At 49.2% G+C, this 22,935-nt stretch overlaps 2 protein-coding genes across 2 annotated transcripts; one reads left to right on the top strand and one right to left on the bottom strand.

Annotated features, from left to right (window-relative positions):
* The first annotated feature begins 134 nt into the window (after positions 1-134).
* LOC113140176 (apoptosis-stimulating of p53 protein 2-like) lies at positions 135-14,523 on the top strand. The gene is made up of 18 exons (XM_026323938.1): positions 135-501; positions 5,186-5,333; positions 5,457-5,570; positions 6,615-6,691; positions 6,961-7,062; positions 7,490-7,667; positions 7,997-8,190; positions 8,283-8,447; positions 8,756-8,972; positions 9,053-9,163; positions 9,308-9,405; positions 9,774-10,152; positions 10,443-11,212; positions 11,295-11,432; positions 11,804-11,937; positions 12,497-12,663; positions 13,142-13,341; positions 13,841-14,523. The coding sequence occupies exons 1-18, from the start codon at positions 493-495 to the stop codon at positions 13,880-13,882; spliced, it is 3,243 nt and encodes a 1,080-aa protein (XP_026179723.1). The 5' UTR covers positions 135-492; the 3' UTR covers positions 13,883-14,523.
* Positions 14,524-15,006: 483 nt separating this feature from the next.
* gtpbp2b (GTP binding protein 2b) lies at positions 15,007-21,735 on the bottom strand. Its single transcript, XM_026323946.1, has 12 exons — positions 20,958-21,735; positions 20,457-20,483; positions 19,746-19,930; positions 19,308-19,419; positions 18,986-19,183; positions 18,618-18,792; positions 17,833-18,052; positions 17,590-17,725; positions 17,151-17,209; positions 16,739-16,910; positions 16,202-16,366; positions 15,007-16,126 (listed from the first exon to the last, which is right to left on the bottom strand). The coding sequence occupies exons 1-12, from the start codon at positions 21,135-21,137 to the stop codon at positions 15,932-15,934; spliced, it is 1,824 nt and encodes a 607-aa protein (XP_026179731.1). The 5' UTR covers positions 21,138-21,735; the 3' UTR covers positions 15,007-15,931.
* Positions 21,736-22,935: the final 1,200 nt, after the last annotated feature.

The following is a 22,935-nucleotide window of genomic DNA, read 5'->3' as shown; positions in this document are numbered from 1 at the left end:
ATCTGTTCATTTATTCATTCCTACAATTGACGCTTTTATTGTGGCGGATCGCAGCGGAAGTCGTCTCCTCCTCCCCGTCGGAGCTGGTCCCGGTGCCCGGTATCTCCGCTGACTGCACGGTGGTGATGCGCACACACGGTCTGGTCCTGGACGCGGATCAGGATTAGGGCTCAGCGGGGGAGCAGCTCCGCCCGCCGCGCTTTGTCTCCTGCGCCCTTCGTCCCTGTCCGGGACTTTGTTTCCAGACGCTGGTTCCTGCGTCCGAACCCCTTGAAACCTGCCCCCTTTGCTCCCCACCAGAGGCACCGGGCACAGCCAGGAGGGCCCGCTGCTTCACTGCAACAGGTCGAGCTGCAGTGAAGGAAAATAAGGATCCGACACTAAGAAAGCGGCCGGAGGAGCAGGTCTCCTGGTCTCAGCTGGTCGGCTGGTCTCTGCAAGTCTCCTGGTCTCAACTGCAGTCTGGATGCGACACCGCGGAGAGCTGCCAACATGATGCCGGTGAGTCTGAAACACTTCCCCGGTGCGTTTATCGTCCGTCCATACGAACAGTAGTTTCCACTCGTGAGGCTCGATCCCTTTACCCTTTCCACTGCTCCACCGACCCCGGAGTCCACACATTTAGAGCCAAACATCAGGGTGAAGGTCAATGGACCAGGCTTTTCAGGGGTCAAAACATTTACACTGGACTCTGCTCCTCAATCAGCTGAACCGAGTCCATGTAATGGAGCTAAAGCTGATCCGGGTTGAGAGGAACCAGTCACAGTCCGACCCCTCCAGGGCTGGGTGGGGGTCCTCAGTGCTGTTACTGGTGTTTTTACAGTTTTACTGCAGTTTCTTCTGTTTTGCTGCTGAAACATTTAGTATTTCTCTGATCTGGTCTGGTCTCCAGGCGGATGATGGCAGATGTTTTCTGACCGTCACCTGCAGCAGCCGTGACCCCCCCTCGCGTCGCACAGACCAGTGTCGGGACCAGGGCTCTCTGAGAGCAGCTCCACTAATAATAGAACCCACTATTGTCCCATTGTGTTCTCCCTGAGTCAGCTGCTCTCAGGGTTTCCAGGAAAGAAACCAGCACTGACCGTTTTATCCACACTGCAGGGAATCCTGCGACATCCTGGACATGGTCCTGTTTGTTCCAGGATCTTTGTCACTCTCCTTTTCCTGTCTTGCTCTGCTTCCCTGTTTGATGCCTCCACTGGGGTCATTTGTGGGAAAACTGGGTTCCTGTACTTGTGTGTTGAGTTCAGGAGCAGTCCACCTGTGCTCACCTGTGGACTGTGGACTGCATGAAGCTGGACTTAACGGGTCCAGTATTTGTTAAGAAGTCTTGGTTTTTAATGTCAGAGATGTTTGTCGTGTTTAGGGACATGATAACGTTTCCTTACAGTCCTGCAGGTAGAAGACCACAAAGAGGTCGTTTGTGCTTCCATGACTCGAGGTGTCTCCGTCCATCAGGTCGGGACTATGTCTAAACCTGAATCTATCCTTTTGGTTTGTTAGCAGCAAAAATCTGCACGTTCCTCTCTGAGAACAATGAGGAAGGTCTTTGTTGAGGAACCTCAGAGAACAATGATGCAGAAGTGAGCTGCACTTCTCTTCCCAGCATCACTGTTTACGCACCGGTGGACTTTGTCCAGACCACCCAGATCTGGGCCTGATGTGGATTCGGTCCAGATGTTTCAGCGTGTCCCTGACACTGAACGTTCCACGCAGGCCTCAAACTCACCATGATCATTATAGCACGTCCCCGTCGTCTTCCCGCTCTGTGGGGCTCGCCAGGCTGCTTGGTTACTGTTGCCACGGCGACACACACACACACACACACACACACACACACACACACAGAGGAGCTGTTGAAGGTCATGAGGGAACAGTGTTATTATAACGTTCCTTAGGTGGTGAGGAACTAATGCAGGGAAGTTGTAACCCTCAGGTTCCTGTACAGTAACAGCTCACACACACACACACACACACTGAGTTGCCACTTTATTAGGGACACTCACTCAGTCGGACTCTGGTCCGGTTTCATCTGGACACTGATCAGAATTTCGGTGCAGCGAGTCGAGTAAAGAAAAGAGGGTCAGAGCAGAAGCAGAGCAGTGTCTGTATAATCTGCTGGGAACCTGTTACTGGGAGCACTGGTGCAGCAAACCGGTCAGACTGGAGTGTGAAACATCCCATCATGTGATCTTAGCTCACGGCCAATCAGAGAGTGACGTCCTGTGTTGATGTTGTCGACTGTGGTAGTATCCTGAACAGAAGGCAGGGTTTAGGCTGAGTGTGTGTGTGTGTGTGTGTGCGTGTGTGTGTGTGCTGTTAATCCAATATCAGCGCGTCATGTGGACCCTGTCGGCCATATGGCCTACAAAACGTTTGGGATGTGACCTGCAGCCTGCCAGCTGCCACCATGTTTCCTCGAGCAGAAACAGAACCAGCACCAAACTGAAGCAGCGATTCTTCCTGGACGTTCAGTAGATTTTATATTTTCACTCAGTCCATGTGTTTCCTCCAAAAACCTTCTCTCCTCATTCTTTATCTGTCAGCGTCTGATAATGTCTGATATTTAGTGAACCAACGTGTAAAAAGAATCATCTCCGTCCTACAGTCGGAAGGAGACTCGTCCTAAATTCAAACTGTGGAGAACAGACAGAGCAGATGTTAATTTAAAGAACATTACCTAAAATAATATCGCAGAAGAAGAAGTTTCTGCTGGTTCCAATTCAGACAGTGAGCTTTGGTTCCGTATCTAATTTGGTTCCTTATCTAATTTGGTTCCTTATCTAATTTGGTTCCTTATCTTGTTCTAATTTATTTCTTATGTCTTGGTTTTGCCTTTTAAGACGTGATATCGATATGGAGCTGCAGTGGTGCTCTTATTTTGTAGGATTCAATAAATTGTTCATAGATTTGTGTGGGGCAGGTGGAACATGTGGCTCAGTAAATATGTGTTTAACGTGTCAGCTCAGACTGGGACTCGGCTCCACGACAATGAGTCCTTGTTTTGAAGAAGTCGGTGTCGTGCAGCTCCTCCTTCATGGGGGCTGGGGGTCTGGGGGGGCTGGTGGGATTAAACCGGTGGTTCTGAGCTAATTCCTGCTGGATTAAGAGCTGCAGACTCAGGAGTTTAACGAGGCCTCGGCCCGTTGACCAGACAGACGCTCAGGTGTTGCTGCTGGTTTTACTGCTGGTACAGGCTGCAGCACCTGCCAGCTCGTCACAGTCCAGCCTGGAGACTAAAGACATGAGATGCAATAAAATTTCATGTTTGCTGACACACTGGAAAACTAAACTAGCAGGTAACAGGTTTTTATAATTAAAGAGTAAACACACGTCTGGTCCCCGACACTTCAGGCTGGACTCAGGACCAGCTCAGGCTCTGTAACCGGGAGATCTCACTCCCCCTCCCTGTTGTCGTCCTGAGGGACAGACTGCCTTGCTCTGATTGGCTGCAGGGTTTCTGGTTTTGACCTGGGTTCGGTGACTGACAGCAGTGACCCACTTATCTGCGTGAAGACGGCACGCTCCAGTTTTCCTTCTGTATGAGCTGCATGTAGGACAGCTGGAGTCTCACCGGGACTCACCTCTGGAGTCACTTTCACAGTTTCAGCCTCTGCTGATTATTTTTATCTGCTGACAGGGACATTTGTTACGTGGCTCCTGTGCAGACCAGGCTGCAGGGCTGCCCCTTTCTGGATGTGGCCCTGTAGTTTCCTTTGCAGCTCAGAGTCCACTGTGGCTGTGTGCTCACTGTTTAGTTTGAATGTGAACCAGGACAGAGCCACCAAGGTGAACGTTACCTCCAGAAACCTGTCCCAGAGTAACTGGGGCTGTGAAGCCGAAGCGTTTAGTGGGATGTGTAGTGTGAGCAGCAGAAAGCGACACTTAGCGACACTGATCTCCACGACTGGACGCTTGGACATCAGCAGTTACAGTGACGTCTGTGTCAGAAGGAACCAAACAGGAAACACATCAGATCAGCCGTTTCTCTTTCAGAGGTGTGGAAGAACATTTGCGGTTCCCGACTTTCCCTGTGACTCCACCATCAGCTCAGTTTCCACCTCCTCAGTGAAACAGTCGACCATATGGATGAAGACAAAATCCTTCTCAGATATTCGTGGTTTCCAGATGATGGCTCCTCCAGACTTTAGTGATCTTACGTCTCGTGCACAACCAGCCTGCTGAAAGCTGTGGTTTGGGTTTAAACATCAGGTCATGTTCCCTTTAGGATAAAACGTCCTAACTTTGATCAGAGCTAAATATCTCAGCAGGATCCTCTGGATTGTTGTCTGACCTCTAGTGAACATAGTGAACATTACAGCTGCAGAACATCTGTCACAGTGAGTGTTAGCATGCAGGTGTTAGCGCAGCCTCACACTAAATGTTTGTTTAAACCAAAGAGGAAGTTAATGTTTCCTGTGAAAATTAAAAGCCCAGTGACTTTGTGGTTTATATATTTGACGTTATCAGTGATTCTCATCCTGACTTTGAAGAGTGGAGCAGCTGAAAACATCTTCAGAAACCATGAAGTCCAGTTTAAACCAGGGTCAGTGTCCAGTCAGACTGTTGGTCTGGAGCTGACAGCTGGAGTTCATCATGGAGCAACAGAAAGGTCAAAGAAGGCGCTTGTTCTTTAAACCAGGTGAAGATGAGGAGTGAGAATGAGCAGAAACTACTTCCTGCCTGTCAGGTTTGGGGGTCAGATCCTCAGATCAGTGTCACAGGGAACCACAGGAGGCGCCATGGAGCCTTTGGGCAAAGCATCGCTGTTTTACTCCTGCACAAGATAAATAAAGGCTGAGAAACGCTGCTCGCTGCCTCCGCTCAGGCTGCTGGGCTGTGGGAGGTGAACTGGCTCTGGGCCCGACAGCAGATACCCTGCTGGAGTAACAGATGGCCCGGTGCATCCTGGGAGTTATGTCCACAAATATCCGTCAGAGTCTGAAATAGCTCAGGAAAGTGTGATAAAGGTGATGAAGGCAGATTTTGTGGTTTGAGTGCATCACAGCACATTGTTTTACCTGCTTAAGGACTATTTCAGTGTTTTTGCATATTTAGAAACAGCCACTCACAGCGTGCCGCAGGTTTTTAAAAGGCTGTCAACCAGAGCACCGTTCAGGTCTCTCCTTCAGGGGTTCACACAATCTGGGACGCCTGCTCTACAGTTTATCTGCTCTGTTTGTAGATGTTCCTCACCGTGTACCTCAGTAACAACGACCAGCACTTCAGTGAGGTTCCCATCATGCCGGAAACACTGTGCAGGGATGTTGTGGAGCTCTGCAAGGAGCCCGGTGAGGCCGACTGCTACCTGGCCGAGATCTGGAGGGGCTCAGGTGAGTAGTGACCATATGTTTCTACACCTGCTTTCTCATGATTTTTTTTTTTTTTTACAATCATGGATAAATTGTCCGGTTTTCCTGAAATAAGAGAAACTGTTCTGTTTTTCCTCCAATCAGAACGCGTCGTTGGAGAAGGGGAGCGTATGTTGGAGGTGCTGCTGCAGTGGGGGCAGCAGAGGGGGGAGGTTCGTTACCTCCTGCACCACCAGAGAGCTCCAGGACGAGAGTCAGGTAGGAAACACAGCTCCAGTCAGTTCCTTAGTCTGTGAGGGGTCGGCAGCCGGGAAGCCAGTGAGGGATGACGAACAACAAACTAACACATGAATTAAAAGTATCAGTGATGAGATGTTGGTGCTGTCAGGGGAGACAAGATGGTCAGAACGTGATTGGTCAAACGTGTAGGCAGGAGAGATGTTGATGGGAGATGCTTTAATGTGATGCCCTATAGAACCTTTTGCTACGGAGAAACTCAAATTCATTTTTAAAAGTGAGTCATTCTGACAAACAGCGAAATGTGCAGAGGCAGCAAACGTTTGACAACTCTGGTCTGGCAGATGTGAGACTCAGATTACTGAGAAGTCAGGGTGTAAATACTGCCTTCGGCGAAGTACTCACAGTAATCCAGCTGTTTGTGTGCATGTCGAGGTACTGGCAGCACATGGTGCGGATCAGACTGGGATCAGTCAGGCAGCACAGGGGAGCTTCAGTGTGTAACTACAGCAGATGACCAGCTGTAATCAGCTTATGACCGAGTCGAGTCTGCAGCCGTTGGACTGTGTGGCTGTTTCTGACTTTTTGTCCTAAAAACATGAAAAACCCTCTGAGGTTTTCCTGAGCTGACTGTTCATATTAACCTGGACACTGTAAAAACATCACATCAAAGAATGAGTCTGGTGTAAATCATCTTTTACAGGCATCAAGTCCTGCATGTAGTCCTGCATGTAGACCCAAACCAATGCTGAGTTGGTCAGGACCTTCTGACTGTGGTTCTCAGTTGCATGTCGTCGGCATAAATGATGACCTTGTCATTAGTTTTGTATTAATTTTATCACGGTGGACAAATAAAATTTGAACCTGGAGGATCAGTCTGATGGATTCATCCTCTGGGCACCATCTCTACCACATTTCACTGAGCTTCTTCCAGTCCTTGTCAAGATCTTTAATTCAGGACCAAACTGCTGGACCCACAGGCCCACATTACCACCTGTAGACTGGTGCCTTTAGCAGGGCTAAAAATGTCAACTCAGCACCAGTACCAACTGTATTTTGATCCAGGTGGATCCAGAGCTGCAGACCAGATGATGAAGAGGAACCAGGTCAAGGCTTCTGTGGAGAGATGCTTGGAGAATGGGGTGAGTTTTACTCTGGGAAGATACTGGTATCTATACAAATCAAGACTGGAAGCAGAGTCCACCTGTGTGTCCGGTTTGTGTGTTGCACCAGGTGTAAAGATAGAAATGAACACTTGGTGGTTTTAGCAGCAGTTAGCACTGGAGCTAGCAAAGTAACGTTTTCACAGCAGACTAGTCAGTGGAATCTATGCTCTAATCTGAATGTGCTGGTGTGATGGCTCCACTGCCTGATGAAGGTTTTGGTCACATGGACTCTGACTGTGTTGCAGGTCTCGGTTCCTCATCTGGACATGACGCTGACTGAGCTGCAGGATCTGGCATCCCGACAGCAGCAGCAGATCAACACCCAGCAGCAGCTGTTGGCCTCCAAGGTACAACGCACCCAACACATTAATGCTTCTACTTCTTCTACTACAGTTACTACTGTTACTAGCAGCAGTACCACGACTACTACCCCTAGCAGTAAGGTCCCACAAAGCCCACCCAGTCCAGTGGTGCAGACGTTGTCACTTCCTGAAGCAGTATGTGTGAAGGTGTGTGAGTTTCATCTTCTGTCTCAGGCTCTTGTTGTTGTTCCTCACACATCATCTTCTGTGTATGTGAACAACAGAGGTCAACAGCATGAATGTTTGAGGAGACTTTGTCCTCAGTCCTCTGTGGACTGCAGGCTTTCTGACCCCCCATTCCAAACAGCTGCGAACACTTTAACGCACGAGGACAGGACACTCGTTGAACATACGGACTTTAGCTCCTCTGTCAGCAGCTCCCCAGGTTAATGCAGACGCTGTGTGCTAACAGGAGCAGCAGCTGCGGTACCTGAAGCTGCAGGATCAGCGGCAGCAGCAACAGGAGGCATCTGAACAGGAGCGACTGCGGCAGCTCAGAGAGAACGCACACAACCAGGAGGCCAAACTGCGGCGGGTCCGGGCCCTCAGGGGCCAGGTGGAGCAGAAACGCCTCAGCAACAGCAAACTGGGTGAGTGACGGAGGTTTGGTCACATGATGTGTAGTCAGTTTGTGTCTGGTGGTTGTTTTGTTTCAGCCAGTTTTACTTGAGTTACAGGTGTTTGGTTTGCATTTGGTTTTCTCTTTCTGTTTTGTTCTCTAGTCATTTTACTGATTTTCCAGAAGAAAAGTTTGACAACAGTCCCTTCATGGTTCTCTGGTCTCGGGGCCCACGGGCCTGTTCCTGATGGGACCGCTCACTGATGTTTATGTTTTAACTTGGCGTCAGGCCTGAAGCTGTGGTATCATATTGACACCAGTATCACAGGTATTCTGTTCTTGTGTTGCTGTGTGTGACAGTGGAGGAGATCGAGCAGATGACCAGTCTGTTCCAGCAGAAGCAGAGGGAGCTGCTGGTGGCTGTGGGGAGGGTGGAGGAGCTGAGCGACCAGCTGGAGGCGCTGAGGAGCAACAGACTGGAGCCTCCTCTTCCTCACCACAACTCCTCGTCCTCCTCCACAGCCGAGCTGGAGCGTCTTTATAAAGAGCTGCAGGTAAGGGCTCAGTCCACGATGCTGTGATACCTGACCAGGGTTTACGGTTTTTCACCTACACCCCCCTGACCTGATGCCTGCTCCCCTTCCAGCTGAGGAACAAGCTGAACCAGGATCAGAGCACCAGGCTGCAGCAGCAGAGAGACAGCCTGAACAAGAGGAATCTGGAGGTGGCAGCGATGGACCGACGGCTGGCCGAGCTCCGACAGCGGCTCTGGAAGAAAAAGGCTGCACTGCAGCAGAAGGAGAATCTGCCGGTGACTGAACAGCAAAATATACTTTGTTTGCCACGTTGTTGTTGAATTGAACCGTCAGATCAGAACTTATGGGAACCCAGCAGCTTTGGAGGAAATTGTGCACAATGATGTTGTTGTTCTTCACGTTCCAGTTCAGTCTGTGCATGGTGGCAGTTTAGGAGCTCAGGGGGTTCACACCTGGTCCATGTGGACGCAGCCTAAAATCAAGAAAAGTGTCATTTGTTAAATTAGCTTCCTTTTGATGTGCAAAGCTCAGGCACACACCAACCAAAATGGCTCCCACAGTCAAACATTTCCGTTCCCTCCAGGTGGCCCCAGACACCGTGGCCCCTCAGCTTGGCGTGGGCTCCAGAGTGGCGGCGGTGGGTCCGTACATTCAGTCATCCACAACAAGCTCTCAGGCGCCTTCGCTGCTGGCCCGGCAGGAGGTTCTGGTGAAGCCAGCATACCCGGACGGCACCACCACCTTACCCATGCCAGACTCCTCCCTGAAGCCACCTCCCAGACCAGCCAAACCAGCCTCAGGTACTGTAGACCAAGAACTAAACGTTCTACATCAGTTAGTATCACTGAGCACTGGATGTAAATTTCTCGGCTCTTCACAGGATTCACCACCTCAAAAACAACCAAACTCTGTGACTGGGGCGGATCTTTGGAGTCCGGTGGAGGTTACAGCCATGCCTCCACCCTGCCTCGGATGTCCTGCCTCAGCTCAGGTCAGCCATGCTTCCCACAGATGTTTCCATCAGTCTTCGAGACACTTCTTTGCTTTCACTATTATTTTTAAATGATCAGACCTCAGGGGAAACTCTCCTGAGAACTGGACGTTCGTGTTGTGATGACAAGTTTCTCTGTTGCAGGTTTTGAGACCCCCACAGACCAAAAGGGGTCTGACATCCCGCCCCCTGTGCCCTCACGAACCAATCACAGCACAGAGAATCTGCTCAGGGACAAACAGGTAGCGCTCTGACTCATTTCCTGTTTACAAACCTCATGATCTTTGGCGAGCTGAAATGTAGATGAATCACGCAGCAGTTTCCTGTGTGACATTTAGTGTCCGGTCCGTTGTTCTGCAGATGTGTTCGCGTGATGTCGTATAATTTGCCCTCCACTGGGCAGATGACAACATTTCTGTCCTGCAGCCACTTGGTTGAAGAAAGTTCAGCTGGTTTTAATCATATTTAGCTGTTTTTGTTTCTGCATGAGCCCATATCAGACTTCAGTTCATCATTTTGATGTAAAATATCTGAACGTTTCCTTTCTGCTAATCTGTTTATCATCATCTGTCATTTTTATCTCCATGCCTGCTCTGTGTTTCACCTTCAGGCCTTAGGTAAAGGTCTGTCCAGGATGGCGCCACCTCCTCCAGTCCCCAGTAAGCCTGGCCCTCCAACCTTCTGCAAGGCCCCCTACAGCACCGGGACCTTCCCTGGTAAGGTGCGGCCAGTCGGGGGCCACCTCAGGGCTCCGGGAGTCTTGTCCAGCCACAGCAACACCCTCCCTTTACCCAACAAGCAGGAGAATCCTCCAGCTGCCGCCGTGAGACCTTACACCCCCGACCTCTCAGATGCCTCTCCCCCTGTCCTGCAGAAGCCTCAGACTCTTGCGGCTTCGTCCATCTACTCCATGTACACCCAGCAGGCCACTCCGGGGAAGGGCTATCAGCCAAGCGGCCAGGGCACGTTGCCCCGCAGCCAGCCCCGAGGTGATTCCAGCTGTTACTGGAGTTACTGTGGTGCAGGAACTGTAAACACTCCTTACTGCTACAAACACTCACCTGGATTTTGGCGCTGATGTTAACCACAGTTATTTGGCTTTATATATTTGTATATGCTTCTAATTTTTCAACAGTTTGTTTATTCAGTTGAAGGGTCTCCATGGCTGTGAAAATAAAACTGACTTGATAGAGGACAGATGGATGTTACTGTTCAGCAGCTGAAACAATGTTGGTTTGTTGTCGTTGCCTCTAACTTCAGTGTATGTGTTGCCTTACAGTATATGGAAAACCTGTCCTCCCAGCCAGCGGGGGGCAGCAGTCCCTCAGCTCAGACTCGGTCCTGAATTGTGGGTCTTGTGTGTCCGACGGGAGCGAGGCTGAAAACAATTGTCCGGGTAACGGTGAAGTTGTCGGAGCAGAGACGGTAGAACGCGCCACGCCTCGACCACTCAGCCCCACCAAGCTCCTCCCCTTCCTGTCCAACGCTCACAGGAACCCCAGCGACGCTGACCTGGAGGCCCTGCGCCGCCGGTTGCACCATGCCCCCCGACCGTTGAAGAAACGCAGCTCCATCACGGAACCCGAGGGCCCGGGTGGACCCAACATCCAGAAGCTGCTCTATCAGAAGACCACACTGGCTGCCATGGAAACCATCCCCATGGAGACAGTTGGTCCATCAGGGGCGTGCATTCGACCCGGGGTTCACAAGGACTGGATGGGTGGTGCTGATGTAACGTCGAGAGTCGATGACACCACTGGATTTAACCAGTCACACCCTGAGAGTCCAGAGGACTCCCCGACCCCGCCTCCTCTACCCCCACGCTCACCCATCCCTGACCCTGCCTCCTGCCGCTCCCTGCCTCCCCCTCTGGAGGACAAGGATGAGGAGGAGTTGTGTCCCTCTGTCTTAGTCCACCAGGACCACTTTCCAGAGGAGTTTCCCCCCTACCCGCCTCCACCTTACCCCAGCTGTGGTGAGGCAGAGCAGGGAGATGACACCCTGAATCTGCAGCCGCCAGAGGTCACAGGGCAGATCACAGTGCCACCGGTGGGTGTTAGAATATATTGATTCTGATGTTTTCAAGTAATCAGTTCAGCGAAATGAGACTTCCTGTGTGTTGCTTTCTCAGGGTAAGAGGTCAATCCTCCGTAAAGCCGGCTCGGAGCGGATCGACCACAGTGTGCGGGTCAAGTTCAACCCTCTGGCGCTGCTGCTGGATTCGTCTCTGGAGGGAGAGTACGACCTCGTTCAGAGGGTCATCTACGACGTGAGTCACGCTGCTGTTTGTAGATCCACAAAGACGAGCATCACTTCAGTCCAGCACGACTCATTTCCATAAAAACATTTCCACTGATGCAGAAAGTGTGGAAATGCATGAACCGCATTTAGAACCACAACCAACATCATATCGTCCATAAATCCAACACTTGACCAATTATAGTCCTCTTCGTAAAATCACAGCAGCTCAACAAAGTGAATGCTGCATGAGGAGTTTCCTGTACATTAGTACTGTGCTTGAGTTTAGTCTCAGGTTCTGTGTTTGGGCTTTGGACATTTACAGTTTATTTTGTGTAATAATGGAGACTAAGTGCTGCAAACCAGACGCTTCTCTCAGTTGATCCTGTGTCGGTCCTGTAGGTGGACGACCCCAGCATGCCCAACGATGAGGGCATCACAGCCCTGCACAACGCCGTCTGCGCCGGCCACACTGAGATCGTCAAGTTCCTGGTTCAGTTCGGAGTCAACGTCAACGCTGCCGACAGCGACGGCTGGTGAGTCTGAACCAGAACTACATCAGGGTCATCTTCAGTCAATACAGAACCTGTGGGAGCAGCTGGTGCCGTGGGTGCAGTGATACCACGTACTCGTGTTGATATACTCGTACTAAATGTGTTTCATACCAGGTCCAGTGACCAATGTTCATGAAGATGAGTTGAATCCCTGCAGACACAGGTTTAGACTGACCTGCCCCTGTATCAGCAGAATCTGTCCACAGCAGAGACCTGGAGACATGTCGCCACATGGATGTTAAAGCTGTGCACCAATTTTTCTCTAATTAAAATGATCATGGTCTGAAATATTTTCCTCCTTTAAAGTACCTGTATCCGCAAGAACCCAGTTGTAAGTACTTATAGTACTTGGTCTGAAACCAAGTGGTATCAGTGCATCCCTACTCAGGGGGACCAGTCCATCCCACTAAAACCTTTTCTGCACAGCTGCACACATGCTGGACGCCTCCATTGTTAGTCTCTGCTACTCGGCTCTCGATTGCTTGGTTGTTGTGACTCATCATGACACCAGACCAGTCTGAACACGTCTCCCCATCTGCAGGACTCCGCTCCACTGCGCCGCCTCCTGTAACAACGTTCAGGTCTGTAAGTTCCTGGTGGAGTCGGGGGCGGCCGTGTTCGCCGCCACCTACAGCGACATGCAGACGGCGGCTGACAAATGTGAGGAGATGGAGGACGGCTACACCCAGTGCTCCCAGTTCCTCTATGGTGAGTCAAAACACACACTGGATCACACTGTAGGGTCTTCAGAAGGTTTCTGTACCACAGAACTCCAGCAGGTTGTGGTGGTCCATGATGAGGTTTGGGATTCCTTTAGTAGGCTCGAGGGTTTGGTGGGCTCTTTATGGACTATTTAACAACCTGTTTGGTTCATTTCATGCAGTTTGTAGAGTTTCTATCAGTTCTGTGACAGAAGAGAAGGAATTTTCCCCAAATCCTTTAAAAAGTGTCTCAGAATATTTCTGACTTTTCCAAAGTCTGGATTTTGGGAACCTTTAAGCAAGTTCCATATGGCCTTTAGTGGATATGGGTGGGTAAATAAGTAGATTTAAGGAGGTTCAATGCTTCTTGGTTCTCAAGTGTTTGAGGAAGCTTGAGATTTTTGGAGAGATTTAACGTCAGGATGTTTTGTTGACATGATCCAGGTCTACAGTAAGTGGTTCTCCTCTTTGTTGTGTCCCGGCAGGCGTTCAGGAGAAGATGGGCGTGATGAACCGGGGCGTGGTGTACGGCCTGTGGGACTACGAGCCTCAGAGTGACGACGAACTCGGCTTCAGCGAGGGAGACTGCATGACGGTGCTGAGACGGGAGGACGAGGTGGAGACGGAGTGGTGGTGGGCGAGATGTGGCGACCAAGAGGGCTACATCCCTCGCAACCTGCTGGGGGTGAGACCGTTATTTCAGGATCCAGACTGGACTTTAAAAATCATCTATCAGAAATTACATTATTTACATGTACATTTCTGCCCTGTGATGGACTGGGGACCTGTCCAGGGTGGACCCCTGCCTTTCACCCAAAGAGAGCTGGGATAGGCTCCAGCAGATCCCTGGGACCCTGGTTAGGACTAAGGGGGTATGATGATGGATGGATGTACATTTCTTTCTAGGGAAATATCTGGGCTCCATGAACAGTGTCACAGTTTGCTGCAGCTTTAAAGTTGTCATTTTGTCAAAACCCTCTTTCCCATAGAGCTGAGGGAGGATCGACCTTTAACGCTGCCAGCTGACGTTTCCGCCAGTTCTTCTTAAATCTCATCCGTTTTAATCCGGTTTAAGAGCAGCTCTGAGAATTCTGTTTCTCTACAGTCTCATGTAAGAAGCTTCAGTATTTCCTCTTATCTTCACGGCGCTTTAATGAGAAACTCTTTTCCCTTTTATTTCCCAGTTGTATCTGAGGATCAAACCGCGGCAGAGGAGCCTGGCTTAGCAGGCGCCGATAAACCCCACAACAGACCACAATGTTCACGTTCACGAGGAGCCGAAGACGAATCAACCTCCGGACGCACGACGTCAGAGACACGGGTGGTTCCTGAGCCGTCAGCAGAGCAGCAGTAGCTCACCTGCCTCCTGTGGTTGGCAGATATCATGATTTACTGCAGAGCTCAGCAACAAAATGTGAAAACTCATTTAGGTTCATCTTGTAATTCTCAGTTCTTTTAAACGTGGGGACAGGGGGAGGGAGTGAGACCTGCAGTGATGGTCCAAAGTCTGGAATCCACCTAGAGACGACTGAACAGCAAAACCACCATCTTTAAAGCTGCAGCACTTAGACTGGAATTATTCCAAACAAATGTTTATGTATCTGAGCCAGGACTGGATCTGTGACGAGTCCCAGACATCACTTTGCTTTTCATAATTTCCTGTCCATAAAAAACTAAATATCAAAAAAAGAAGGAGGAAACATGCAAACACCAGAGTAAGTTGTGCAAACATTGTAATGACCTGTGATCAGAGTAATAACCAGAGAACATGGAACAGTACCTCCTAGGAACAGCTTTAGAACAGATCTTTGGGGTCTCTTTAGTGCAGAACAAATCTGATTATTGATTTAATTGTACCATTTTTTTTGTTTTGTCTGGTCTGATCAGTTTGTTTATATCCAAATGAGTCTGAAAGGATTTTAGTTGTGAAAGATGCTTTAATGATTTAATGAAGTCATTTCTGTGAGTTCCTGTTTCTACAGCAGATCTGCTCATTTTTTAAAGATGAACACGTACTTTCATTTTTTAAAATTAAGTTTGTTCCTTATTAAAAATCAGTGATCATGAATCTCCAAACATGCTGGTGGGTCGTTACTGTTTCAAACACGGAAGGTGCATTTTGAGGCAGTTTCCTAAAACAGTCTCTGCTCATTGTTCCACTTTAACGTCCTGCAGAAACAGAAGTAACCTCCGATATCTGAGCGGTTTCTTTGTCACGGTGACGCTTTATTCGTTCACTAGCGGGAAAAACAAACAGATAAACCCACCCTTTCATTTTTCACTGAGAGTGTGAGGTCGTCTCGCTCTGACCTCAGCGTCCACGTGGAGCTGCAGAACCAGCAGTGGCAGCGCTCCGACACATGCAGAACAGAACACAAAGTGCAAAGTCACCAGTAACTCCATTTAACAGTAAGCCACTTCAGAAGCTACACAGGACCCATGGGAAGTACATTCAATATTCAGGTTTACAATTGCACAGAACCGCAGAAGAACAAAACGAGCTTCAACACTTCACTGGCTGCAGGTTATTGAATGAGACGATCCCAGTTTTTCTGCCAGGCTGAGAACATGCAGGTTATGTTTAGCTGCAAGAAGCTGCCTGCTACATCAAAGTTGTAATATCATGAACAGATATTCAGAAGAAACCGGGAGCCAAGATGCAACTATTTCATTTGTAAATGTAGATACTGAATGTTCAGTCTGAGGGAAGAACAGACGACATTAAACTCAACAAACAGGCCAAGACACACGTTGTTGTTTGGAGGTTTGATCCCAGAACGTGTTTCTGATACTTCTCTGAAAACTGTTTCTGCTTTTTCGTTCAGAGAAACAAAAAGGAACTGTGGAAAATGTGGAGAACCAGTTTGTGTATGTGGTGAGTGAGTCAGAGACCAGAGCTGAGCTGACTGGACTGAATGGATTCAGATCAAAACTCAATAAAGTGCAAACGCAATGAGCATCAAAATACAATGAGCTGTTTGTTTCTGTTCATGTTCACTCTGACAGCACTTCCTCACATCCTCCCCAGAAATAATCCTGTCGCCTCTGGAATCAGTCTGTGGCACTACATCAGATTAACGTCCCCGCGGGGCAGCCAGTCCTAACTCCGGACACGAACGTCTGCTGGGGGGACGATGATGATGGTGATGATGACGAGTGACGTCACAGCAGGAGAGAATGAGACACAGATCCAGACTGGAGGATTAATACGCCGGCGTGTGATGGAGCTAAAGCCGATCAGAAGAGCACCGATGACGCCCGGAGCCCTGGGGGCCTTAGGGCTCCTGCAGGTTCTGGTCGTGGTTCTGGTTCTGGTCGTGGTTCTGGGAGGGGGGCAGCAGGCGGGTGACGTGGCCGATGCCTTTGGTGACGCCCTCCCTGAAGAGCAGCTTGGCGCCCAGTCGCAGGTACTCGGGGTGTTTGATGAAGCGGAACCGGACCACGGCTCTCTCTCCCGTACGCAGCTCGTCCTGCAGCGGCAGAGAGGTGGTCACATGACGCAGTTACAGAACCAATCACAGGCTTCCTGTAAGCCACAGACCCACCTTTCCATGAAGGCACTCCACTGTAGCCGTCTGCCTGACGTTGCCGACGTGCACGGTGACCTGTGACCCCCGGCGGAAGGTCTTAGCGTGGAAGAGCAGGACGATGGCGGCTTCAAACTGGCAGCAGATGGTCGGGTTCATCTTGGGACTGACCATCACCATGCCCTGCAACAACCAGCACACATCAGTGTCACCGCATGGAACAGCCGCTGAAACCTGCACCTGGCTACGAGCGGATGTGAAGACAAAAACCAGGTCCAGGACCCTGTTCATCCTCTGAGGGTTCCTGAGTTTTACAGACTGACTTAATCCTTAAACCCAAACCAGCAGAGGTGCAGCTTGTTGGCACTGAGCTGGATCAGAACCAAGACATCTCAGCATGAACTATGGTTTTTAACTCTCGACTCACTTTACGTTTATTTCAAATCCGGGCTCAATAAATCAGCTTCTAAGAAGCAGACTAGCTGGATGAGAGCTGCTCAAAGACTCACACAAGTCATCCCAATCACACAGTTTTCAGGTCATGTGACCTCTGACCTTGCGCAGCAGCGAGCGGTCAAAGTTTCCCAGAGCCAGCGTGGCAGCCTGGCCGGCTCTCAGCACCCTGCAGGCCGAGCGGTTTCTCTGGATGCTGCCCACCTTCAGTCGCAGGAAACGACCCTCGTCCGTGGGACCGACCACCAGCCGCTCGCCCTCCCTGCACACCCCGCTGAAACGCACACAGTCGTTTATCACCGCGATGCTCAGCTTCAGCTCAGCACCGTTACACCGTTGAGAAAAACCTGCAGCTCGCTGAGCGTTATCAGATTACAGCCGTCTGACCAAATATTCCTGTTTCTACCTGCATGAGCAGATATTTTGACTTCGTGACCATGAGATGAAGAAACTCTGCCCTCTGCTGGACAAACCACAGAATGGACTGGAGATGTTTGTGCTCCTGGTTTCTCACCTGTACAGAGTTCCTCCCACCACAGTCCCCACATCAGGAACAGAGTAAATCTCGTCCACCTGCACAGAGGAAAACCAGTCAGCAGCTGCAGCATTTCTTCAGTCTGACTGAAATCAGCCACCTGCTCACACGGAGCTGATCTGATGTGTTTACAGTTTCAGAATAAACTTTCTGACATGTGCAAACTGGATCCACCTGCTGTGAAGTGTTTCATCGGCAGGAAATAGAAGAAGAAGAAGTTTGTCTGATTGGGTCGATGGTTCTGTGGATTGTCTACACCCCCTCATTCCTATTGTAAATTCCTTCTGGTCTGTTCCCACATGATGCAGTTTGATTCCCAGGCTTTCAGTATCAGGCTCCATGTGAACCCAGTTAGTCTGTGACTTAATCAGAGTGTGTGTGTGTGTGTGTGTGTGTGTGTGTGTGTGTGTGAACACACCTGGAACTCGGTGAGCTGCTGCATCAGCTCCTCCTGCTCTTTGCTGTTGCTCAGTGGAGGGAGGATGTTCAGGAAAACCTTCAGCAGATCCAGACTCTCCCCTGACACGCTGGACAGGGTGAAGATGGGCGTGATGCTGCACACACACCACAGAAAACATCCATTACAGCGTTTCCATGCCGACTGAGCCAACTGCAGTAGTAGTGGTAGTACTATCAGTAGTATTAGCAGTATCTGACCCACCATGCGGACTGAGCGAACTGCTGTGCGGCCGTCACGGCGTCGTCGGGGTTGGACACCACCATGGGAACCTTGTTGCAGCCCGGCTGCTTCAGGACCCGCTCCAGCTGCCGGACGGTTCGCTCCACGGTGCCACGGGAGCACAGGTCCACTTTACTGACCACGATAAAAATGGGAACTTTCAGCGCCATGGCCAGGCCCAGGTGCTCCCGGGTCGTTCCGGCTGGACGGAGGAGAGGAGGAAACCTGTGAGCATGCTGCTGTCAAAATAAAATACCTGTAGTTGACGTTTAGGACGTCACCTTTTGTTCCTGTTTACTGATGTTAGAGAGCAAACAATTAACAAGTTATTAAAGGTTAAACAAGACAAAGCTGCAGAAACACATCAGCTCTGATTCTCCGACTGTCTCTGTGCTCGCCTTGTTCTCTTCTGCCCTCTAGTGGTGACGTTTACACGTTGTCTTCCTGCCTGAGCAGAGACCTTATTCATTTTACTCCAAGAAATCATTTAGAACAGAACAATTATTATTTCATATGGGGAAAACTGACAGAAACCTGTTCGACCGTCGTGGGAAATCTTCCGTCTCATTCCCCAGGGGTGCTTTAAGGTGACACCTATTTTTTTAGATCTCTATATTTTGGATCTTATTTGTCACTACAGTCTGTTTAGTTTGTATATAGTCAGACTTTGCTGCTGTGCAGCTACAACTCTGTCTGTTCGGCGTCACTCTGTAAAACTGATATCCCAGAGACCACAGCTGGAAATGTGTTCGATGCCTCCTGCTCACCGATGCCGGTGTTGGCGCTCACCACCAGCATGGCGAAGTCGGGGCAGTAGCTGGTGAGGCCGAAGATGGTGGTCTTCAGGTACTTGTGGTGGCCGGCCAGGTCGATGAAGGTGATCATCTTCGAGGAGCTCTCACAGATCTCCTCGGCTGTCCGCGACTCGCTGTAGTTCACAACCTGAGCACAGGACAGGACGACGACGCAGCGTCAAACAGCAGATTTTATAGAAGGACGGTCGAGATATTTTGCTCTGGACGAACAGATGTTTGGAAGAAAAACCAACCTGACCTGATTCAGGAATGAAATGGTTAAACTGGGACTGAACTCATGACTGAACTCATGACTGAAGCTAACGTCTGTGTATGGTCACCTCTCCTTTGCTGTTGAAGCCCAGGATCTCAAAGCTGATGCTGGAGGTGCGTCCGGTCTGGATCTCGTGCAGGTGCCTGAAGAGGTTGAGCCGCGCTCGTCCTCGCCCGTTGTCCAGCTCGCCCTGCGTCAGGACGCCCAGTAGGGTCGACTTTCCAGAGTCTACGTTCCCCAGCACCGCCACCCGCAGGTCCAGGAACTGCCCCGGGCCAAAACAGCACGGTGGAGGAGAAGGATCACATGTTTAAACTTAGGTTTCAAATGTGGAGATTAAACGTTCCTGCAGACTTTGGGTCACTCAGATCTGGAGGACACAGTCTCACCTGCTGATCATCAGGAACCTTCCGAACGAGGACTTCCGCGATTTTCCGAGTGTTTCTGTCCAGGTCGTAGTCCACCTCCCGCTCTCGGAGGAGAGTGATGTCGGCACCGACTCTGAGAGGATGAGAAACAAAACCTGACCAGGTGACAACAGACCACAGACCAGGCTCTTTTTATATCTGGGGTGGATTTACTGTCTTTTTCATGGAAGCCATGTTTGTTTTTGTGAATCTATGATTTTATTTTCCAACAACAACAACACTTCTCAGGTCTGGAACATGTGACAACAAAGTACAACATGTTTGTACGAAAACATAATAGATGAACTGGTGTTGCTGCACTGAAATGACTGAAGAGCTTCGACAGAAATAAACAGGGACCAGAGAAACCACAACCTTTAAAAACCTCATCAACATCCAAACCTGCACAAGGTGACCTACTTCTCCGCCATCCGCTTTAAGGTCTTGAGCGAGGCCTTCATGTCGGACTCGGTCAGTCCGACCAGCAGGCCGTTGTCCTCCACCCCGATCTGGTAGACGGCCTCGCCGCGTCCCTCCTGCAGACGCCACTTCAGCTGCGTGGCCAGATGCTCGAAGCGATACTGAGTCGGGTTGACCAGCTTCAACTACGACGTCAGCAGAGAGAAACACGATGGAACCACAGAAAAACCTCAAAGTGCACATGGGCCTCGTTACCAAAGTCTTATTTAGTGTTGGCGGACTGATGAACACATGTAAACATGCCCCGCATTACTGCAGATTAGTGCTGATGTGCCAACTGATGAGCAGGGGAGGAGGAAACACTTTGACCCTTTACCTCAGATTTACTGAACAGGCCAAAAACCAAGCTACCGGTGTTGGTCCCCGAGGGGTCAGGGGTCATTAAGATCCAAATACAGTGATCAGCTGCAGCAGTTTCCAGGTATTTTTATACCTTCATTTTAGTTCCATGTTCTATGGTGGACGATAGGACAGAACTATTAACCCTTCATATACACCCTGAGGCCTGTGGGAGCCTCATAGAATATGTAACATCTGAGGTCTGGAGCCAGGGTACTGGAAATCTCCAGGACAGACTGTTCTCACCAGTCCTGAGAAACATGGTCCCGACCCCTGCCAGGATTCAGAGAGAAATGATCTGTGTGTTCTCACCTTATATTCAATGTTTCCCTCCTCAGCCTGGAAACACACAGAACAGGACAGATGAGCTTCGGTAACAAATCAGAGTCAAACACACCACTCACTATACACACTGCCTGGCCAAAAGTATACGGACAGACCTGCACACAGGTTCTGTTTCCTGTGCACAAAGCGGCTCAACAACAACAACAACAACAACAGTTCGGTGTGAACGAGCTCACTGATGCTCTGAAGTGTGTGAACAGGAGCCAGTTCACAGTGTCACGATTCTCCAGGTTTATTTTCATCAATGAAACATTCATTAACATTAGTGACCATTTCCTGTATCGACTAAATGACTGGACCTGACACAAACTATATTTATCGATCCTGTATTAAACAGTATCTTCAGGCTATAGATGTTTTATTAAACGCAGCTAGCAGCAGTTAGCCTGACATTAGCTAGCTGGCTACCGTCGTTAGCGGCCCGGTGTCCCGGTAATCCCCGGGTCCAGCCCGGTAACTGTTAGCTACCTCCGGTGGTAAATACGGTGGTGGTGTTTTGTTGTTCCGGTTCTTTTTACTTCTTCGTCTCCTGCCCCGTTTGCTTCTTCTCGTTCGCGACTTTTTCGACGTTTTCTTGCAGGACCCGGAGCTCTGTCCGTGCCTGCCGTGTCCGGGCGACACTGCGCCGCTTTCGGTCAAATCCACCATCGCCGAGCTCGGGCTGTCAGCGGCGGCCTGAAGGCGGAGATTACCGGGGAATCACCTAAAATAATACCGATGTTGTTCGGTGGAAATCCCGCAGCACACGGCCTGTCTGCGTGAGGACCCGCAGCGGAGGATGCTCTCTCCTCAGCATCATTACCGCCGTCAGGCCCGCGGCACGGCCACACAGCTTCCGGTCAGCACCTTCAAAATAGTTCACCAGCAGGAAACAGGCTTAACCTTCAAAATAAAAATACAAAATGTACACATGAGAATGCCATGGTATATTTTTTAAGGAAATGTAAACATTAAACAAACAGTTGGTCCCAACAAATGTTTTCCTAACATAGTAAATAAGTTAACTTTATTTAGTTTGTGCCTTTCACAGATAAAAATCACAAAGTGCTTTACAGGAAGCATCTTTAATTGGTGTCAGCATTGAATGTGACTGTGAATCAGAATCAGAACCAGATTTCTAGGCAGGTACATTTGTACATATAAGGACTTAGAGGCTCTCGATCTGCTTTGTTATACAATACAGACACAAGAAATTTGCATCAGTAGTTGCTTCATCGAAATCATCAACGTGTCTCTTAGACCCCATCCCGACTAGACTGCTTAAAGGCACCCTGCCATTAATGAACTCGTCTTTATTAGACTTGGTAAATTTATCTCTAGTATCAGGCTACGTACCACAGGCCTTTAAGACTGCAGTAATCAAACCCTTACTCAAAAAGCCTAGTCTTGATCCAGGAGTCTTGGCTAATTATAGACCAATATCCAACCTGCCATTTATTTCTAAAATCCTAGAAAAAGCTGTTGCTAAGCAGCTATCAGACCACTTACACAGGAATGAACTATTTGAAGATTTTCAATCAGGATTTAGAGCACATCATAGTACAGAAACAGCACTGTTGAAAGTTACCAACGATCTTCTCTTAGCCTCAGATCATGGACTTGTTTCTATACTTGTCCTCCTAGACCTTAGTGCTGCATTCGATACTATTGACCACAGCATCTTATTACAGAGACTGGAGCATGTGACTGCTATCAGAGGAACAGCGTTAAAATGGTTCCAATACTATTTATCGGACAGATTCCAGTTTGTTCATGTCCATGATGAACCTTCCACACGAACAAAAGCTAGTTATGGAGTTCCACAAGGCTCTGTGCTAGGACCGATTCTGTTCACCCTGTACATGCTTCCTTTAGGCTATGTCATTAGGAAGCACTCTATTAATTACCACTGCTATGCAGATGACACTCAGTTGTATCTATCTATTAAACCTCTTAACACAAACCAGTTAACCAGACTTCAAGCATATCTAACTGACATAAGGACCTGGATGACCAGTAACTTTCTACTTTTAAATTCAGAGAAAACAGAAGTCATTGTATTTGGGCATAAAAACCTCCGAAATAACTTTTCTAAAATTATAGCTACTCTAGATGGCATAGCCCTGGCCTCCAGCACTACTGTAAAAAACCTTGGAGTTATTTTTGACCAGAACATGTCCTTTAACTCACACATAAAACAAATTTCTAGAACTGCATTCTTTCACCTGCGCAACATTTCCAAAATTAGGAACATCCTGTCTCAAAATGATGCAGAAAAACTAGTCCATGAATTTGTTACCTCAAGGCCAGATTATTGTAACTCATTACTATCCGGATGTCCCAATATCTCCATAAAAAGCCTCCAGTTAATCCAGAATGCCGCAGCCAGAGTCCTGACAGGAACTAGCAAGAGAGATCATATTTCTCCTATATTAGCTTCTCTTCATTGGCTCCCTGTAAAATATAG

Source organism: Mastacembelus armatus, unplaced genomic scaffold, assembly GCF_900324485.2.
Source record: "Mastacembelus armatus unplaced genomic scaffold, fMasArm1.2, whole genome shotgun sequence".
Lineage (NCBI taxonomy): Eukaryota > Metazoa > Chordata > Actinopteri > Synbranchiformes > Mastacembelidae > Mastacembelus > Mastacembelus armatus.
The sequence above is the reverse complement of the archived record's forward strand: the minus strand, read 5'-3'. Positions and strand labels throughout refer to the sequence as shown.

What these genes read in the sequence shown, in the direction of transcription:
- LOC113140176 (XM_026323938.1), top strand. An exon ending in AGCAGCTGTTGGCCTCCAAG is followed by an intron (nt 7,063 to 7,489) that starts GTACAACGCACC and finishes GTGTGCTAACAG; the next exon opens with GAGCAGCAGCTGCGGTACCT. An exon ending in ATCTGCTCAGGGACAAACAG is followed by an intron (nt 9,406 to 9,773) that starts GTAGCGCTCTGA and finishes TTTCACCTTCAG; the next exon opens with GCCTTAGGTAAAGGTCTGTC.
- gtpbp2b (XM_026323946.1), bottom strand. Translation starts at nt 21,137, where the DNA reads ATGGTGGATTTGACCGAAAGCGGCGCAGTGTCGCCCGGACACGGCAGG. An exon ending in CACCGTATTTACCACCGGAG is followed by an intron (nt 20,484 to 20,957) that starts GTAGCTAACAGT and finishes GTGTGTTTCCAG; the next exon opens with GCTGAGGAGGGAAACATTGA. An exon ending in CAGTTCGCTCAGTCCGCATG is followed by an intron (nt 17,726 to 17,832) that starts GTGGGTCAGATA and finishes GTGTGTGTGCAG; the next exon opens with CATCACGCCCATCTTCACCC.